We start from the raw sequence: 22,101 nt of genomic DNA on the forward strand, positions 1-22,101 counted from the left end.
ATGGTGTTTAGAGGGAGCTTGCTAGGTGGTGGCAGTCTTCTCGGGGAGCTGAGAACTGACTGCTCCATGACCTCATAGGCTGCCTGATAGTCACATGGCCTGTAGTGCTCGTAACAATCATGCCATAATCCAACAGCCAAACGGCTCTGTCAGTGCAGTTTTCAAGCTCCGTATGTCCAGTGACTCAATGGGAAGCCCAGATAATTCTGAGACTTATTTTGTTTTCCTTATGCATATCTTAACATTCGTGATCAAGTCACTTTTAGTTATGTAGTAGAATTTAATTAGCCACTGCTTTCTATTCCGAGCATCGCAGAATTCCTTGTGTATTGTGCAACTTAACCAATTCTTACACAATGTTGAGGAATTCTGCCAGGCTCTGCACCAAGCATTTCAGAATGCTATTTTACTCATTCTGAAGATGCCATTTTCATAGCTGTCTTTTCATTTATCTGTTCGACATCTTACATTCATCCATTTCTGATGAATTATCAAGAGGCCCTCAACTGAGCCTTTGGTGTCTTGACAAAGTCAAATAAAGTTAAGATTATAGGGATGGTTGTTGGTCACGTTTACCATTCCCTGAAACAATAAATTATGTATGAAGCTTAACTTGTCCAACAAGTGCAAAAAGCATTTAAAAAAATCTGGAATAGGAATATTTTACTGTCCATCTCCCCGCGGGTACAGGTCTATCAAAACATTCAGGTTGAAGTTGGTTAAATGCCACCAAATCCCTCTTGATACACCATCCAGCCCAAGTCTTTCTGATACACCATCCAGCCCAAGTCCCTCTGATACACCATCCAGCCCAAGTCCCTCTGATACACCATCCAGCCCAAGTCCCTCTGATACACCATCCAGCCCAAGTCCCTCTGATACACCATCCAGCCCAAGTCCCTCTGATACACCATCCAGCCCAAGTCCCTCTGATACACCATCCAGCCCAAGTCCCTCTGATACACCATCCAGCCCAAGTCCCTCTGATACACCATCCAGCCCAAGTCCCTCTGATACACCATCCAGCCCAAGTCCCTCTGATACACCATCCAGCCCAAGTCTTTCTGATACACCATCCAGCCCAAGTCCCTCTGATACACCATCCAGCCCAAGTCCCTCTGATACACCATCCAGCCCAAGTCCCTCTGATACACCATCCAGCCCAAGTCTTTCTGATACACCATCCAGCCCAAGTCCCTCTGATACACCATCCAGCCCAAGTCCCTCTGATACACCATCCAGCCCAAGTCCCTCTGATACACCATCCAGCCCAAGTCCCTCTGATACACCATCCAGCCCAAGTCCCTCTGATACACCATCCAGCCCAAGTCTTTCTGATACACCATCCAGCCCAAGTCTTTCTGATACACCATCCAGCCCAAGTCTTTCTGATACACCATCCAGCCCAAGTCCCTCTGATACACCATCCAGCCCAAGTCCCTCTGATACACCATCCAGCCCAAGTCCCTCTGATACACCATCCAGCCCAAGTCTTTCTGATACACCATCCAGCCCAAGTCCCTCTGATACACCATCCAGCCCAAGTCCCTCTGATACACCATCCAGCCCAAGTCTTTCTGATACACCATCCAGCCCAAGTCTTTCTGATACACCATCCAGCCCAAGTCTTTCTGATACACCATCCAGCCCAAGTCTTTCTGATACACCATCCAGCCCAAGTCCCTCTTGATACACCATCCAGCCCAAGTCTTTCTGATACACCATCCAGCCCAAGTCCCTCTGATACACCATCCAGCCCAAGTCTTTCTGATACACCATCCAGCCCAAGTCCCTCTGATACACCATCCAGCCCAAGTCTTTCTGATACACCATCCAGCCCAAGTCCCTCTGATACACCATCTAGCCCAAGTCCCTCTTGATACACCATCCAGCCCAAGTCTTTCTGATACACCATCCAGCCCAAGTCCCTCTGATACACCATCCAGCCCAAGTCCCTCTGATACACCATCCAGCCCAAGTCTTTCTGATACACCATCCAGCCCAAGTCTTTCTGATACACCATCCAGCCCAAGTCTTTCTGATACACCATCCAGCCCAAGTCTTTCTGATACACCATCCAGCCCAAGTCCCTCTGATACACCATCCAGCCCAAGTCCCACTCACTACAGCCCCTGGCTAATCTCCACTGTACAGTTACCATGGAAACCGCTGAGGGCTGCAGCCTGGCTGTGATTATGACCCGTTGTCGCAACTTTGACCTCCGTCTGGGTAAGTTTAAGTGCTATTGAAAATAGGAAAGTTCAGTATTTGTATGTTGATACTTGAGATTTTTGTGGTAATGTTGCAGATGGTGTTATAGATTGACTCCTTTATCAGGCCAGTATAAACTTGTGGTAGTTATACATCTTAAGATTTTTCTTACTCAAATGATGTCAAGGATATTGACTGGGACCAAACTAAACCTAATAGTCCAAGCTTGGGGGGGGGGGGGGGATTCAGCCCCAGCATAGCAACAAAAAATAGTGTGCAACATCTTCAGAAAAGCAGTATTGATTGCTTAAAACCTACGACATCAAGCTGAGGAAACAACGAACAATCAGACGGGGAGCCATCCGCACTGATGTCCATCCGGCCTCTAAAGACTGGCAGGTCGACCACCCATGACTGGTTGGAGGAAGAGAAGAGGTATCGACTAAGCTAGCTGCCAGTGGGATGTGGCAGTTTAACACGCCATTAAGAAAGCAGGATGTACTTGCTCAGGTCAGGTTGGGTGTTGTGATCAGCGGGGAAGCTAGACCGCTTTGTCTATGAACAACATGCAATAAATGCACAGACAACCGTTGAGTGGGGTGTTCGGTGTAAAGGTGAGAACTGCTTGTGTGTGACTACTCTCTTACAGATGGGAGCGATGGCTGATGCTGTAACTTCAAAAGCTGCAGGGCACTTTCTACTGGCAGACGCTTAAACTGGATGCATGTAGCCTACTGTTGCAGTCTTCACTAGGGACAGTGTTCCTATTGAGAATGGAAATTGACATTACCGCAGAAGGCTGGTGTGTTGGACAGTTTATGCCACACATGCTATACATCCTCTATTGCAGCGGTTTTGAACTGGAGGAGGTTGGACTGCCTTCTCCTGGCGTTCTCCTTTTCTACTTTCTCTTTGACATAGGGGTGCTACAAAATGCTATATTTAAAACTCATTTTCATTTTCTATCTGAGAGTACCTTATTCATACTGCTTTGGATGAGAACCCGATTCAAATGAATGATGGTGGAAAAGCTGTTTTGAAAAGCAGCTGTAATGGTCCATGTGTCATTCTACAAAGCCACATTGTTTCACTCCACAGGTATTAATAGCCTTACTGTTGTAACAACTAAACACCTGTGATCAGTTAGCCTGCCTTGCCTCTCCATGGTGGGGGGGTCTGTGATGAACTACCCTGCATCGGAAACAGAGGTGCATTGTTTGAATAGTGATGGCTGTTATCGGAAATGCTTTACTTTAAAAGTGACTTTTATTGTGAGACCCCAACGGGCAACTTCCTCATTTATTTTAGTGATAGGAAATGCATGAACATACATGAGGAAGTTACCCGCTGGGGTCCCACAAAAGTCACTTCAATAATATGTCAGATACATTTCAAAAGACAGGGGCCTAGAGAACAATGCAAAAAGACAGGGGCCTAGAGAACAATGCAAAAAGACTGCGCATAGCTGTCAGAAAAGCTTCAGCTATGCAATTATGATCTTAACGATGTTCTTTACTGACAGAAATACAATGGAACGAACTTGTAAAATAATGCATTGACCATTAATAAACATAATGGTAATAGTGACTATGATTGTGTAATCAGCAGTGCTTCACAATGATGAATCATAGCTAACTGAACACAGTAGGAGGTACAATGGCAAGATAATGTTGTACTTGACCTACAACAGTACAACCATCCCCACACATTTTAAAGGATGCCTCTGCTTTTTTCAAACATCTTGCATAGATTTAATTCCCTGTTTTCTGTCCATCACACTGATCTAACTTGACAGGTAACTGGCAAATAATGTATGTCTGTCCACCTCCGTAAGAAGCAAATCACTGTAAAGCCAGGATCAGCAAGAGTGAAGCTGTTGCAAATCATTGGGGCACTGTAATTTCTATAGAAATACAGTAAATCAAATTCAATGTAATTCAAAGTTAAACTTCCACTTTCAAAGAGTTGCTATGTCTTAGTCAAACAGGTCAAATTTGATTAAATGGATGTCTTGTTGACGAGTGCAAAGATGTGTGAAGCACACCACCGACAATCACCCTTCGCCTGTCCTTCTCAATTAGCTCCAGTGAGAAACAGTAACAAGACGACTAGAGAGAGGGAGAGTCTTGACTTAGCTATTGCGAAGAAGAGACACAGTGGAATGTTATTTTTTTTCACTAAGTGATCGTTTACTCTGGTCTTGTTATTCTGACCACTCGACACAGAACATCACAGCAACAGTTGGTGAAAGTGAGAATTGTTGTTGAGCCAAAGTCCCTTCTGTAGTTCTGTAGAAACCCTACGTTATCTATCTGGGCGTTAATCACCAACTTTGTGGGTGCTTACTGAAGTATGTGATCTGTAGTACAGGGATAACTGTATATGGAGAGTTGTGAGGCAGGGGTGTGTGCTTTGTGATACACCAATCCGTATCATCATGGAGACCTGACCTACAGTATAGTACTGTAGGGACTCAAAAGGGTTGTGAACCTGGTCTGGAGCAGGATCCATTGGGTAATGGGTTGCAGAATTGTTACACAACCCTCTCCTATTGAAAAGCATGTCAACACTGACTAACTAGTCCTTCATAGGACTTCAGGAGTGATGGTTGTCGTGGTCACGATTCCACTTCTGCCACCAACATAACAAAGCTTTGGCCTCATGTATAATGGCTATACAGTATATTGGCCTTGTACTGTGTGTATAAAGGACACATTTTTGACAAAAGCACAAGAGAAATGGACATACATTGTTGTCTTCCTGGATCTGCTACAGCATGTCAAATGAGTTTGGGCCAAGTTCTGGGCCCAGGCCTTCTACAGGCCCTTCAGACTGAAGGAGTCTGTGTGTATGGTGCAACCACGTCAATCTCATTGTCAAAGGATTCATGATCAACTGAGGAGAACATCAGGGGTGTAATCATTAGTCCAAACAGTTTCTATTGGACAGATTCCAGTAGGTAGGACAGATTCCCTGTTTCATTCCGTACTGGTTGTGGGCGTACTGGAGGAGGTTTAATCATGTTGTGTATTCAATGACACCCATAGGATAGGATATTATTTGGTTACGAAATCACACACCTACTCCCTCCTTGGGCATTCGGTCCGAGGCTATATTGAACACTATACCTGAGGTCTCAGTGGTTTTGGTTGTGGTGGGAAATGCGTCACAGAATGTTTTTTTTTTTAGTAAACAGCCAGACTTAGCAGTCCTGTCCGCAGTCTAGCTGTTTTAGAGGGAGATGATAATGGTTTGTGGTAAAAGTGCATTTGTAAGTTGCTTGTCAATGTAGTAGGTAGTATATGAATGTGTTACCGCTGAAAAGGGTGTCTGTGTAAATATGCAAAACTATTAAAACCAATAATTGACACATTAATGAAATGTCTCATTAGATTATATAGGCACGTCTTCTATAACTTTCTCCAATTATAGCAAATTACGACCTTGTGCCTCATGCAAATCAGTCTGTTGACATCCACCCGTCCCTCGAATGGTTCAAGTGGCTTTCCTGTTCAAACCAGAAGCCCCGTGGCGGTAGAAAATACATTTAGTTAGGGGAAAACCCTGAGTCTGATATCAAGCCAGGGCTGAGTGTCATTCCAAAAACTGTGGCCTTGTCCATCTGGCCTTAACCAACCTCTTTTACATTGGAAACGACTGGACATTTGGCACAGGGGCATTGTCATGCTGAAACAGGAAAGGGCCTTCCCCAAACTGTTGCCACAAAGTTGAAAGCACAGAATCGTGTAGAATCTCATTGTATGCTGTAGCGTTAACATTTCCCTTCACTGGAACTAAAAAGCCTAGCCCAAACCATGAAACACAGCCCCAGACATTATTCCTCATCCACCAAACTTTACAGTTGGCACTATGCATTGGGTGGGGCTGCTCGGCCATGGAAACCCATTTCATGAAGCTCCCAACTAACAGTTATTGTGCTGACGTTGCTTCCAGAGGCAGTTTGGAACTCGGTAGTGAGTGTTACAACCGAGGACAGGCGATTTGTAACCACTTCAGCACTCTGCGGTCCTGTTCTGTGAGCTTGTGTGGCCTACCACTTCGCGGCTGAGCAGTTGTTGCTCCTAGTCGTTCCCACTTCACAATAACAGCACATACAGTTGACCAGGGCAGAAATTTGACCAACTGACTTGTTGGAAAGGTGGCATCCGATGATTGTCACTGAGCTCTTCAGTAAGGCCATTCTACTGCTAATGATTGTCAATGGTGATTGCATGGCCGTGTGCTCGATTTTATACACCTGTCAGCAACGGGTGTGGCTGAAATGGCCAAATCCACTAATTTGAAGGGTTTCCACATACTTTTTGTATATATAGTGTATGATAACCACTTATTACTAAGAACAACAGCAGTTTGACTTCCTCCTCACTTTATATTTAGATCGCTCGGAGGATGGAAAACTGTTTGTTTGGAGGGAGCAAATCACAGGTGCCTTTGTCCATAAACACACACACACACAAACACACACACAAACACACACAGAGCTGTTTTTAATCTCTCTCCACTGCTTTCTTTCATCCTTGTCTAAGGGTCATTGCCAACAAAGTGCAAATTAATATTTGGCCAATTTTCTCAAATGTTTTCACATTGGGTGTTTATGCAGAGCTTAAAAGGTATGGATATTGAAAAAAAAATCCATACCTAACTTATTTGTTGTGGATTCAGAGAGGGCATTTTTCTCAAAAACACTGAATTTACAAATATATTTTTTTTTTACAAAAATGTGAGATAAAGTAGGCCTAATGATTTAAGTTTGACTATATAGTGTTATGTCATATTAAGCTTTTTGTAGCTGATTAAATTTGTCAAGGTTTTGTTGTTGATCAGCTAGAGTTTCATCATTTGGTATGGATTAAAACAAAAGCCTGCAGAGTATGTGGGTCTCCACTCTCCATGGACCAAGATTTCAAAAACAGTTGTAGGTGTGTGAAGATTTCGACATTTATATAAACAATTTTTTTTTAAAGTATGTGATATTGTTAGCATACGGCGTCACAAAATGCAAGGTAGGGCTGCTTTTATCTTGGCTTTGAACCTTTCTCTTCGTTTCTAACCCATGAAATAGAGGAATGGGTAATCTCAGAAATTTTAGGTAAAAGCAACAATTTAAGGCGATTTTGAAAGAGCTAGCAGCGCCCTCTTTTGGATTTGCATGTACAGGCACAATTGAACTCGTAAAGCAGGCAGTCATTGCTTGCAATAGGTGTGGGACACTTGGCGCGCACGACTCTTTGTTTTACATCATGACACGTCATAATTGTCACTGTACATTACGTCAGAGCAATAGTGTTTTTTAAGGCCATGTGACAATCTGTCAGACGCAAATATCTGGTTTGATATCCGTTTCAGCCTACCTAAAATCATGGCTGATTTAAGAGGATAGAATTCAACCATGATTACTCGTAGCTCCCAGGAAGTTCTCTCTCCAGGTAAACGAAAATAAAAAAAGTAGTCTGGGTGCCTAGTCTTGTAAAGTAGGCTAGATAAATACATTTAGGCTATATTGTAAATGGGTATATGGAAAGAGATGGGATGGAAATGACAGAAGAAATGTTATAATCAAACTACATTGACCTTGTTGTTATTATCAAAAAAGTTAACCTAATATTTAAATATCTGTTTAAAAGGATGTTATCATTACTGTTGGCCCCTCTCTGTTCTCCCAATAGTCCCCAACAGCTCTGACCAGGGTTGGGGTCTGAATGGAGGCGGCAGGCGGAAGAGGAAAAGGTCTGGGTTCCACAACGCCAAAACTGCTTCCCCCGACATAGAATGTAGAGGGTCCAAGGAGCCAAAGGCTTTCCAGGAGCCAAAGGCTTTCCAGGAGCCAAAGGCTTTCCAGGAGCCAAAGGCTTTCCAGGAGCTATTTGCTATGCCTGCTCCCCCTGCACCCAAGGTCCTGTGCCGGCGTACAGGGAATGTTAGCCAGAGATGCAATGCTGTGACCTCCAGGGCCTGGGCCCCAGGCAGGGGGGGTTGGATGGAGCCTGTAGGCCATGGTCCAGCCCTGAACCAGACTCAAGGCCCCTGGCCACTGTGCCTGGTGGGGGCAAAGGATGACTGCCCCTCCACTTCCCGTCCTAAAGCCACTAAACGCCACCGCAAAGGTAAAAGTGACCACCAAACAGATTCAGAAATAATTTCCGGTCCCATCAGGAGGGAATTAATGTTCACAGATTTGTTTCGTTTCAGCCCGACTGGAAAAGCTGTATGTAAAGGGGCCGTTGCTGGGGAAAGGGGGCTATGGCTCTGTCTATGCAGGGACCCGCAAATCTGACGGCATGCCGGTGAGACAACACACAACTCTTCCCTCTCCTGTGAAAACACATGTTGTCTGTGTGACACTTAATATTGTTTTAGTGTCATACAAAATCTTAAACCAGTCTGGTTACCCAGTCTGTTTCTGCCTCAGCCAACTTGTTGTTGTCCTGCTTGTTTGGCAAAGCAACAAAGAACGGATATATTGTTGAAAGCAGAAACTGACTGGTAGTCTTATACATGTTTCTACTCTCACTTTCTCAATCTTACACACTCGCAGAGTCGTCCTACTCACACACTCAAGGGATCTAATCATCATAGAAAGCCTCACGCCCTTGCAAATTCTTATATTCTTATCGTTTGAATACTTATCGTATTCTTATCGTCTCCTTGATGCTATAGCTTTTGATTGTCGGCGCTCTATGGCGGTAGACTATTGATTTGTGTACCTTTTGTACAGTGCTTGACTTGGGCAGGAGCTCACTGGAGCTGAGTACCGGCTCCTCACATTTTCCACTGCTTAAACTCCTTTTCCTTTTATAGAATATTAGCTCAAATGTATTGTGTTGCTCCTGCACCTAAATGCAAACAGTAACGGCACCCAAAATGAGTACCGGCACATATTTCTGTACAAGTCAAGCAGTGCTTTTGCATGACGCTACTGTAGCTTATTTAAGCGGCCAAGGGTATTTAAAACAAAGAGGCTGCTCTCGATTCCATCTTACACCTAAACTCCCATAACTCTTGTCCAGTGTCATTAGTCAAGCACACACTCACCTTCCTTGGCCCACCAGGGGGCAAGATTCAACTGAGGCTGGTCTTCTCATACACTTGCAATGGTGGTCTGAGATATTTTCTTGGTGAGAGAATGGATACAAAATATTCCTCTGGAGCAGTGGTTCACACTCTTTTGTACTGTGACATGGCCACCCAAAGTCAATGTGACCTGACACAGGAACAAACCCAGGGCCCAGTATTGAGCTATAACCCAATTGGACTGAGCTGTGACTCCGCATTTGAGACTGCTCTGCGGTAATACATGCCTTGGGCATGACAGGCCTATTCTCACCTAGGTCCTCCTGTTACAGTACATCTTATTTCCCTGTGGGCTGTCAGTCAATATAATTGCCCCCCCCCCCTCTGTCTTTCGCTCCATATATCCTCCAGATTTAGCCACTCTCCTTTCCTAACAGTGGCAGTGTAGGAAATTAGTTACCCAACCTCACTAAACTTTCCTTTTCAATAGAAAATCTCTACTTTCTTTGCATTTAGTGAGATCTTGCGCTGCTCCCTTGCAAATCAGGAAGACTGACCCAGTCATCAAACAAGCCTGTAATTATACTGAGCAAATATATAAATGCAACAGGCAAATATTTCAATGAGTTACAGTTCATATGAAGAAATCAGTCAATCGAAGTACATTCATTAGGCCCTAATCTATTATGTATTTCACATAACTGGGCAGGGCTGCAGCTGTGTGTTGGCCTGGGAGGGCATAGGCCCACCCATGTGGGAGCCAGGCCCACCCACGTGGGAGCCAGGCCCACCCACGTGGGAGCCAGGCCCACCCACGTGGGGAGCCAGGCCCACCAACTGGGGAGCCAGGCCCAGCCAGTCAGAATTAGGTTTTCCCACCATAAGGGCTTCATTACAGACAGAAATACTCATCAGCTGCTCATCAGATGATACCGCAGGTGAAGAAACCAGATGTGGAGGTCCTGGGCTGGCGTGGTTACACGTGATCTGCGGTTGTGAGGCTGGTTGCACATACTGCCAAATTCTCTAAAACGACATTGGAGGCTTATGTTAATTTCTCTAACATTTAATTATCTGGCAACAGCTCTGGTGGTCATTCCTGCACTCAACATGCCCATTGAGCACTCCCTCTAACTTTTGACATCTGTGGCATTGTGTTGTGTGTCAAAACTGCACATTTAAGAGTGCCGTTTTATTGTCCCCAGTACAAGAACCACCTGTGTAATGATCATGCTGTTTAATCAGCTTCTTGATATGACACACCTGTCAGGTGGATGGATTATTTTGGGAAAGAAGAAACGCTCACTAACAGGGATGTAAACACATTTGTGCACAACATTTGAGAGAAATAAGGTTTTTGTGTGTAATCAATCAATTAATTTCAGCTCATGGAACATGGGATCAACACTTTACATGTTGTGTTTATATTTTTATTCAGTATATTTGACGTAAAATTAAGCAATAAGGCACGAGGGGGTGTGGTATATGGCCAATATACCACAGCTAAGGGTTGTTCTTAGGCACTCCGCAATGCGTCGTGCCTGGATACAACCAATAGCCGTGGTATATTGGCCATATACCACAAACCCCCGAGGTGCCTTATTGCTATTATAAACTGGTTACTAAAGTAATTAGAGCAGTAAAAATACATTTTTTGTCATAGCCGTGGTATACGGCCTCATATAAAACAGCTGTCAACCAATCAGCATTAAGGGCTGGAACCACCCAGTTTATAAGGGAAAATATGTCTGCTTGAATTGTACAGTGCAGCTAAGCAGCCTGACAACATTCCTTCATAATGGCTTTTTATGATGGTGTAACTGCTTTTCCTTTATTAACTTTCATATATCTTCACCTTGTCATTTACTTCTGAAAGGCCCTTCGTCATACCTGACCAGCCTCAGCTGTCTCCTGTATGAGTTAATTTTGTATTATTCTCATGAAAGCACTGAGAATGTTATAACACATTTTTTATTTTTTTTTATTTTTACATGTAACAGCTGTACTTAGACTGTTGTTGCTATTCCTGTCCCACAGGTAGCCATCAAGTATGTGTCCAAGGCCCAAGCTGAGGAGGAGCTGGACATTGTGAGTGTTAGTCTACTGGTTGATTTTACTGTAGGGGTTATATCAGTTATCTCTACTAATGCTAGCCTAACTACAATTGCTAACAGCAGTTCCCTCCCCCCCTCCTCCTTTGCACACACACACACGCACACGCACACGCACACACAGCCTGGGCAAGAAGGCCCCCTGCCCCTGGAGGTGGCGTTGATGAAGCAGGTGAACGTGGCGCCACAGTGTCCCTACATCATGCAGCTGCTGGAGTGGTTTGACCAGCCATCGCGCTACATCATGGTGCTGGAGCGCCCCGAGCCCTGCCAAGACCTTATCGCCTTCTGCCAGGACCGGGGAGGCACCATGAGCGAGGGCTTAGCGCGCCAGGTGATGGTGCAGCTGTTGAGGGCGCTGAACCACTGCAGCGAGCGAGGGGTCCTGCACCGGGACGTCAAGCCAGAGAACCTGCTGATCCAGACTGACTCTCAGCACGTCAAGCTGTTCGACTTTGGCTGTGGAGACCTGCTGAAGAATACGGCCTACAAGGACTTTGCAGGTTAGAGACGTTAGAGAGTGTAAGGGAGGGAATGTGGTGGTTGAGAGAGCAGATCACTAAGAATTGCTCAGTGAGAGTGGAAGCAATATGACGGAAACTCCACTTAGCCCTATTGTTGATTTCAGCATGCAGCCTACGCTCTCAGTATGCTTTCAAAAAGGCTACTGAATAATACGTTTCCTGTGTTTGTCCGCCCCCTCTCAGGCACCCTGGAGTACACCCCTCCAGAGTGGTTCCTACATAGACAGTACCTGGCAGGTCCAGCTACTGTCTGGTCGGTGGGCATCACCCTCTACAACCTGATATGTGGCTTCCTGCCCTTCAGCACCATCCGAGAGACCATCAAGGGCCGCGTGCGCTTCACCAAGGGACTGTCCCCCGGTCAGAGAAAGAGGGATGAGGGAAGGAGGGTTGGATGAAGTAGGGGAAGAGGTTTCCATAAAGGGGTAGATGATGTAACCTCATACTACAATAGATGATTATGGAGTTATCCTCTGTCTAATCATATACCTGTTGTTACTTCCTCTCCACCAGAGTGCCGTCAGCTGATTCGCTGGTGCCTGAGCACTAAGGCAGCGGACCGACCAACCATGGAGCAGATCCAGCTCCATCCCTGGCTCCTGTGAGGGGCCAACCAGGCCAATGAAAAATACAATTATAATCTCAGTTCATTCTTGTCTTAGTCATTTGAGTCACTTTTAAGCACTTTAACCGAGCACTTTATAGCGTGGTTTAAAACCCCCACCCCAAAAGACTAATAGCGAACGTGCCTAAAGATGGCATTGTTTTAGCACCATCCAAAGTTTTTCAACAAAACCTGACACAAATGAAGATGGGTTTGGTGGAACGACTGGCGCTGCAGTTAAATGCTGTACTTTTGATTTATTTCCCCTGGAGTCTTCCATTCTGAAAATATCAATATTTATAGGCTTAGTGCTTCTACTTTTCTTTAGAAGTAACATTTTTACAAATATCAAATCTTTTATCTTTTTTTATGAATGAAATCCTGAAAGCGAAGCTTTTTCAGAGTTTTTTTTTTAATAAAAGGAAACATGTCTACTGCCACTTCAATCCTAATGACTGTGGGCACTTACTCTCCAAGACACCCACCCACCCATCCACCCACACACAGGAAACAGGCAGGCCTAGGACATAGTTACACACAGACTGAGAAATTACGGGATGAACGGGAACAGAAGATGTGTCAATAAAATACCACTCTTATATCTGTCTTTCTTTTTCCCATACACCCACCACTACAATCATTTCAGTTCAGTCTTCAATTCATCTCCACCATCAATTCAAACTCCCACTGTCAATTACCATCCCCATCAATTCACAGCAACATCCAATAAACTGTCTTCACAGACTGTGGTGAAAAAGTACTCAATTGTCATACTTGAGTAAAAGTAAAGATACTGTACCTTAATAGAAAATTACTCAATTAAAAGTGAAAGTCACCCAGTAACATACTACTTGAGTAAAAGTCTAAAAGTATCTGGTTTTAAATGTACTGAAGTACAGTCGTGGAAAAGTACTACATTTTCATACTTGAGAAAAGTATAAAGTAAATGCTATACATCAAATTCCTTATATTAAGAAAACCACAATTTGCTTATTTTTATTATTATTTACGGACAGCTCACTCGAACACTCAGACATAATTTACAAATGCATTATTTGTGTTTAGTGAGCCCTCCAGATCAGAGGCAGTAGGGATGACAACCTGTTATAGGCGCACCATATTGCTGTCTTGCCTGAGCATTCGCAAATGTAACGAGTACTTTTGGGTGTCAGAGAAAATGTATGGTAGTAAAAAGTACATATTTTCCTTAGGAATGTAGTGAAGTAAAAGTTTAAGTAAAAAATATATATAAATAGTAAGGTAAAGTACAGAAACCATAAAAAAATGACTTAAGTAGTACTGCAACATCACATATAGATGCCAGGGGGAAATAGTTTCAGGGCCGGGATGGGGGGAGATGTCAGAGCTTTGACTGGTGCTCCCCAAAGCTGAGGGGAAAGACAGACGTATCTGCTCTCTGCAGTACTGCAGTACAATATAACATCAGAATGTGAGAGGGAAGCCTCTTGAACTGAGGATGTATAGAGGGTGGGACGGGTCTCTAACAACCGTCCGTGCCTTCCTTTTGGTTGCCCTATGGAAGAGGTTGCCCAGCTGTTCCTGTGGCTGATCGATGATTTTGCTGGCTGACAATTGTGGCCAGCTTGTTTTTACTCCTCACATTCAAGTTGCTGTATCAGACTGTCATGTTGGTTAGGATGCAAGAATATCTTGACCATCTTATTACCTTGCTCTCTTTCTTCCTATCCTTTAACCCAGATTTCTAGTTTGCAAAAAACATTCTTCACAAATCAGACTATGCATATGTCTGAAAAGGGGAAGAATTAAGGTAAAACTGAAAGTACATTTTGACCTCAGTTTGAAAGTCTGGTAAATTATCTAGATGTATTCAGAGTGTAGACCGAGCTTGGAAATTTCTCTAAAATGTTTGTTGGTTATTCAAGCATGACATTGGTTCCAATCTCTACTGTTTTCTGATAAGTACTAACCCTCTGCAAATGCTGGGGCTAGTTAAAAAAGTGAGATATATCTGTAAAATTAATGTTTAAGTTGTGAAAGATTATGTGCTTTATTTAAATGTCTATGTAAAACTTCCAAAAAATAAAGATCGAGTCAAAAAGACAAGTTCCAAAAAATCTTAAGTTCTCTGTGAAACAAATTCTTTACAAAACAAATCAAAACATGAATGCATGGAAGAGAGAGAGTTACTGAGTTTTTCTCTGAAAGGAGAGTGTAATCAACTCCTTTCATTTATTTTTTAGATTCTATTCCATGCATTTAATTTTGCTGAATCTCGTTGATAATTATTTTGTTCGTATCCTCGTACTTGGCAACATATTAGCTGCACTACCAAACCAACATGCTTGGTATTCAGTCAGTGTCCAAAATTATCAATTTAATTTCAGTCGAGATGTGCCTCTGCCAGATGAGTTGATGATTTATATTAATGGCATCTCTGTGTATCTGCCTTCTAGGTTACTGGCATTTTGTGAAGCATACATTTCCCAGATATTGCCTCAGAAATAGTTTTCCCATCAAAAACCGCAGAAGTTAGACATCAAAGCTACACACAATAAATGTATTTCCTAGCAGATAGCTGTCCTGTAGCACAGCAGAGAAGACTAACAAAGATGTCTAACCTTCATGCATTTGAGTTTCTTGAGAACATTGTTTAGTTTTGGGAACAAAACAATTCTGCCAGTGCAAGAGTTGTTTTTATTAATACAATTATGTGATTGAATAGGGTTCCTAAGTTTACAAAGGGACACCAAAAGTAAGATTAAATGGGGGGTGAAAGAGGCTAATTGTAATTGGAACATAAATAATTAACTTGTCAAAACATTTGATTTCATAATGCTGTACTATGTTGAATGCAATATTCAACCTGTTTGGGGTTTTGTTCATTTTGATTAATATGAGTTCATCTAAATTATCACTCTGAAGCTGAAACACTGTTTCTTTCATTAATCAATAGGAATGGCAGGAACAGTAATAATAATTGTAATAAAAGAGACAAAGTGACCATAATACCAATGTCATTGGGAGAAACCGTGATCAATTGAATAAGATGCTCAAGCCCAACTCTGTGACGGGTAATCTCCATTGCCCATTGTCTGATTGTGACCACATTATGCTAATGACGGGTCGGCATTGCTTTATGCAAGGCCCTGAGGGCAGTGGGAGGCGATAAAGTCACCAGACTGGAAAGGTAGGTAGGAATCGTATTATCATATAAAAAGGAAGAGACATTTAGTCATGGGAACTGACCTTCATAGCATCATTTGGAGATACTCTGCAGGGATAACAATAAAAGGTACTGTTCGAGACAGCCTATAGGGAGGTCAGAGACTTGGCTGGGTGGTGCAAGAATAACAACCTATCTCTCAACATAACCAAGACTAAGGAGATGATTGTGGACTACAGGAAAAGGAGGACCGAGCATGCCCCCATTTTAATCGACAGGGCTGTAGTGGACCAAGTTCCTTGGTGTCCACATCAACAACAAACACCAAGACAGTCGTGAAGAGGGCATGACAAAGCCTATTCCCCCTCAGGAAACTAAAAAGATTTGTCATGGGTCCTGAGATCCTCAAAAGGTTCTACTGCCTGGTATGGCAATTGCTCAGGCCTCTGACCACAAGGCACAACAGAGGGTAGTGCGTACAGCCCAGTACATCACTGGGGCTAAGCTGCCTGCCATCCAGGACCTCTACACCAGGCCCTAAAAATTGTCAAAGACCCCAGCCACCGCAGTCATAGACTGTTCTCTCTACTACCGCATTGCAAGCGGTACCGGAGTGCCAAGTCTAGGACAAAAAAGCTTCTCAACAGTTTTTACCCCCAAGCCATAAGACTCCTGAACAGGTAATCAAATGGCTACCTGGACTATTTGCATTGTGTGCCCCCCCCAACCCTTCTTTTCACGCTGCTGCTACTCTTTGTTTATCATATATGGATAGTCACTTTAACTATACATTCATGTGCATACTACCTCAATTGGCCAGACCAACCAGTGCTCCCGCACATTGGCTAACCGGGCTATCTGCATTGTGTCCCACCACCCACCCTTTTTACGCTACTGCTACTCTCTGTTCATCATATATGCATAGTCACTTTAACTATATGTTCATGTACATACTACCTCAATCAGCCTGACTAACCGGTGTCTGTATGTAGCCTCGCTACTGTATATAGCCTCGCTACTGTATATAGCCTGTCTTTTTACTGTTGTTTTATTTCTTTACCTACCTATTGTTCACATAATACCTTTTTTGCACTACTGGTTAGAGCCTGTTAGTAAGCATTTCACTGTATTCAGCGCACGTGACAAATAAACTTTGATTTGATTTGAATACAAATGGAAGATATAGGTTTAACTCAAGTAATAATTAGCGCTATGAAACACAAAGGTTTTTCATTGTCCTCACCTTACCTAACTGAAAAAAAAGCTATATGGTTGTTGTATCAGTCACTAGGATAATTGTCTCTGGCCCCCTCCCAGTTAGGGGGAGTGATGAGCTCTACAGCAGAGTCTCACAACTCAATCGCTGGTTGAAAACTGTTTTCTGCCCCTCCCAAAAGATAGAATTTGTAGATAATTGGCCCTCTTTCTGGGACTCACCCACAAACAGGACCAAGCCTGACCTGTTGAGGAGTGATGGACTCCATCCTAGCTGGAGTGGTGCTCTCATCTTATCTACCAACATAGACAGGGCTCTAGCTCCACAATGAAATAGGGTGCAGGCCAGGCAGCAGGCTGTTAGCCAGCCTGCCAGCATAGTGGAGTCTGCCACTAGCACAGTCAGTGTAGTCAGCTCAGCTATCACCATTGAGACCGTGTCTGTGCCTCGACCTAGGTTGGGCAAAACTAAACATGGCGGTGTTCGCCTTAGCAATCTCACTAGGATAAAGACCTCCTCCATTCCTGTCATTATTGAAAGAGATCATGATACCTCACATCTCAAAATAGGGCTACTTAATGTTAGATCCCTTACTTCAAAGGCAATTATAGTCAATGAACTAATCACTGATCATAATCTTGATGTGATTGGCCTGACTGAAACATGGCTTAAGCCTGATGAATTTACTGTGTTAAATGAGGCCTCACCTCCTGGCTACACTAGTGACCATATCCCCCGTGCATCCCGCAAAGGCGGAGGTGTTGCTAACATTTACGATAGCAAATTGCAATTTACAAAAAAAAAATGCAGTTTTCGTCTTTTGAGCTTCTAGTCATGAAATCTATGCAGCCTACTCAATCACTTTTTATAGCTACTGTTTACAGGCCTCCTGGGCCATATACAGCGTTCCTCACTGAGTTCCCTGAATTCCTATTGGACCTTGTAGTCATAGCAGATAATATTCTAATCTTTGGTGACTTTAATATTCACATGGAAAAGTCCACATACCCACTCCAAAAGGCTTTCGGAGCCATCATTGACTCAGTGGGTTTTGTCCAACATGTCTCTGGACCCACTCACTGTCACAGTCATACTCTGGACCTAGTTTTGTCCCATGGAATAAATGTTGTGGATCTTAATGTTTTTCCTCATAATCCTGGACTATCGGACCACCATTTTATTACGTTTGCAATTGCAACAAATAATCTGCTCAGACCCCAACCAAGGAACATCAAAAGTTGTGCTATAAATTCACAGACAACACAAAGATTCCTTGATGTCCTTCCAGGTTCCCTCTGTCTACCCAAGGACGCCAGAGGACAAAAATCAGTTAACCACCTAACTGAGGAACTCAATTTAACCTTGCGCAATACCCTAGATGCAGTTGCACCCCTAAAAACTAAAAACATTTCTCATAAGAAACTAGCTCCCTGGTACACAGAAAATACCCGAGCTCTGAAGCAAGCTTCCAGAAAATTGGAACGGAAATGGCGCCACACCAAACTGGAAGTCTTCCAACTAGCTTGGAAAGACAGTACCGTGCAGTACCGAAGAGCCCTTACTGCTGCTCGATCATCCTATTTTTCTAACTTAATTGAGGAAAATAAGAACAATCCGAAATTCCTTTTTGATTCGGTTGCAAAGCTAACTAAAAAGCAGCATTCCCCAAGAGAGGATGGCTTTCACTTTAGCAGTGATAAATTAATGAACTTCTTTGAGGAAAAGATCATGATTATTAGAAAGCAAATTATGGACTCCTCTTTAAATCTGCGTATTCCTTCAAAGCTCAGTTGTCCTGAGTCTGCACAACTCTGCCAGGACCTAGGATCAAGAGAGACGCTCAAGTGTTTTAGTACTATATCTCTTGACACAATGATGAAAATAATCATGGCCTCTAAACCTTCAAGCTGCATACTGGACCCTATTCCAACTAAACTACTGAAAGAGCTGCTTCCTGTGCTTGGCCCTCCTATGTTGAACATAATAAACGGCTCTCTATCCACCGGATGTGTACCAAACTCACTAAAAGTGGCAGTAATAAAGCCTCTCTTGAAAAAGCCAAACTTTGACCCAGAAAATATATAAAACTATCGGCCTATATCGAATCTTCCATTCCTCTCAAAAATTTGAGAAAAGGCTGTTGCGCAGCAACTCACTGCCTTCCTGAAGACAAACAATGTATACGAAATACTTAAGTCTGGTTTTAGACCCCATCATAGCACTGAGAATGCACTTGTGAAGGTGGTAAATGACCTTTTAATGGCATCAGACCGAGGCTCTGCATCTGTCCTCGTGCTCCTAAACCTTAGTGCTGCTTTTGATACCATCGATCACCACATTCTTTTGGAGAGATTGGAAACCCAAATTGGTCTACACGGACAAGTTCTGGCCTGGTTTAGATCTTATCTGTCGGAAAGATATCAGTTTGTCTCTGTGAATGGTTTGTCCTCTGACAAATCAACTGTAAATTTCGGTGTTCCTCAAGGTTCCGTTTTAGGACCATTATTGTTTTCACTATATATTTCACCTCTTGGGGATGTCATTCGAAAACATAATGTTAACTTTCACTGCTATGCGGATGACACACAGCTGTACATTTCAATGAAACATGGTGAAGCCCCAAAATTGCCCTCGCTAGAAGCATGTGTTTCAGACATAAGGAAGTGGATGGCTGCAAACTTTCTACTTTTAAACTTGGACAAAACAGAGATGCTTGTTCTAGGTCCCAAGAAACAAAGAGATCTTCTGTTGAATCTGACAATTAATCTTAATGGTTGTACAGTCGTCTCAAATAAAACTGTGAAGGACCTCGGCGTTACTCTGGACCCTGATCTCTCTTTTGAAGAACATATCAAGACCATTTCAAGGACAGCTTTTTTCCATCTATATAACATTGCAAAAATCAGAAACTGTCTGTCCAAAAATGATGCAGAAAAATTAATCCATGCTTTTGTCACTTCTAGGTTAGACTACTGCAATGCTCTACTTTCCAGCTACCCGGATAAAGCACTAAATAAACTTCAGTTAGTGCTAAATACGGCTGCTAGAATCCTGACTAGAACCAAAAAAATTGATCATATTACTCCAGTGCTAGCCTCCCTACACTGGCTTCCTGTCAAAGCAAGGGCTGATTTCAAGGTTTTACTGTTAATCTACAAAGTATTACATGGGCTTGCTCCTACCTATCTCTGCGATTTGGTCCTTCCGTACATACCTACACGTACGCTACGGTCACAAGACGCAGGCCTCCTAATTGTCCCTAGAATTTCAAAGCAAACAGCTGGAGGCAGGGCTTTCTCCTATAGAGCTCCATTTTTATGGAATGGTCTGCCTACCCATGTCAGAGACGCAAACTCGGTCTCAACCTTTAAGTCTTTACTGAAGACTCATCTCTTCAGTGGGTCATATGATTGAGTGTAGTCTGGCCCAGGAGTGGGAAGGTGAACGGAAAGGCTCTGGAGCAACGAACCGCCCTTGCTGTCTCTGCCTGGCCGGTTCCCCTCTTTCCACTGGGATTCTCTGCCTCTAACCCTATTACAGGGGCTGAGTCACTGGCTTACTGGGGCTCTCTCATACCGTCCCTGGGAGGGGTGCGTCACCTGAGTGGGTTGAGTCACTGATGTGGTCATCCTGTCTGGGTTGGCGCCCCCCCTTGGGTTGTGCCGTGGCGGAGATCTTTGTGGGCTATACTCAGCCTTGTCTCAGGATGGTAAGTTGGTGGTTGAAGATATCCCTCTAGTGGTGTGGGGGCTGTGCTTTGGCAAAGTGGGTGGGGTTATATCCTTCCTGTTTGGCCCTGTCTGGGGGTGTCCTCGGATGGGGCCACAGTGTCTCCTGACCCCTCCTGTCTCAGCCTCCAGTATTTATGCTGCAGTAGTTTATGTGTTGGGGGGCTAGGGTCAGTTTGTTATAGCTGGAGTACTTCTCCTGTCCTATTCGGTGTCCTGTGTGAATTTAAGTGTGCTCTCTCTAATTCTCTCTTTCTCTCTTGCTTTCTCTCTCTCGGAGGACCTGAGCCCTAGGACCATGCCTCAGGACTACCTGACATGATGACTCCTTGCTGTCCCCAGTCCACCTGGCCGTGCTGCTGCTCCAGTTTCAACTGTTCTGCCTTATTATTGGACCATGCTGGTCATTTATGAACATTTGAACATCTTGGCCATGTTCTGTTATAATCTCCACCCGGCACAGCCAGAAGAGGACTGGCCACCCCACATAGCCTGGTTCCTCTCTAGGTTTCTTCCTAGGTTTTGGCCTTTCTAGGGAGTTTTTCTACACCTGCATTGCTTGCTGTTTGGGGTTTTAGGCTGGGTTTCTGTACAGCACTTTGAGATATCAGCTGATGTACTATATACATAAATTTGAGTTGATTTGATTTAGGATACTCGTTGATTATGTTATTTTCCCATCATGTCACAGGCATGTCTGCAGAGCTGTCATTTAGGAGAGACGTGATTGACATATGACTTAAAAAGTCTACTCCACTCCCAGAAGAACTCTGGGCAAGTCATCCATCTGTCACGTCCTGACAATCCTTTATTTACCTTGCCATCAGCAGATTAGATGTGTCAGTCATGTATCAAGCTGAATAAAAGCTGCCCCAAAAGATACAAATGAAAGAGATGTGGGGTGAGAGAGGAGATGAAAGAAAGAAGATGACAGAAGTGAGGGTCATCATTGAAAATAATCCTGCAGCAACAGGAAATGAGAATTATTATGTGGATTATAATTAATTTAAAAAATGTATAGGGGTTGATACATTTTTCCTAGGGGAAAATTAAGTATCAAATTTCAAAGTGGAAATTACAATCTTCTGCCTTTTTAAACCTCAAATACACTACCAGTTTTACATTTCCTGCCATACAGGAAGGTTCTCCTGCAACAGGGTGATCAAATTAAGATCCTACATCTGTATGTTGACTGTATTTGTTATGGTTGATACAGTATGACATTATTGTATTCAGTCAATCCCCAGGAAGGGAAAGGGAAGTCACCTCTCATTGAGTAGTGTATGTTTTCCATAAAACTTTCAGACTCAACGGAGACTCATATAGCTTCTTCTGTGGCGCTATATGACGAATCAAATTAAATGAGAAGCCAACTGAATAGAAACACAATTCTAAAGGGTGAAGCAGGGTCAAGGTGTGTGAAGCATGATTCACTTTCTCTAAAGAGTTAAATGGATAGGGAGGTTGACTAGGCTGACTCTTGGGAGCTCAGCTGTGGTGGCTAAAGGCAGTTTGTATTGACATCCCTAA

General features: G+C 43.5%; 1 protein-coding gene across 1 annotated transcript; it reads left to right on the forward strand.

Moving 5' to 3' along the window:
- Nucleotides 1–2,159: 2,159 nt before the first annotated feature.
- On the forward strand, nucleotides 2,160–12,483 carry LOC139376952 (serine/threonine-protein kinase pim-3-like). Its single transcript, XM_071119980.1, has 7 exons — nucleotides 2,160–2,229; nucleotides 7,899–8,336; nucleotides 8,422–8,516; nucleotides 11,281–11,331; nucleotides 11,479–11,857; nucleotides 12,062–12,238; nucleotides 12,392–12,483. The coding sequence occupies exons 1-7, from the start codon at nucleotides 2,160–2,162 to the stop codon at nucleotides 12,481–12,483; spliced, it is 1,302 nt and encodes a 433-aa protein (XP_070976081.1).
- Nucleotides 12,484–22,101: the final 9,618 nt, after the last annotated feature.

The sequence above is a fragment of the Oncorhynchus clarkii genome, chromosome 2 (genome assembly GCF_045791955.1).
Source record: "Oncorhynchus clarkii lewisi isolate Uvic-CL-2024 chromosome 2, UVic_Ocla_1.0, whole genome shotgun sequence".
NCBI classification, from domain to species: domain Eukaryota; kingdom Metazoa; phylum Chordata; class Actinopteri; order Salmoniformes; family Salmonidae; genus Oncorhynchus; species Oncorhynchus clarkii.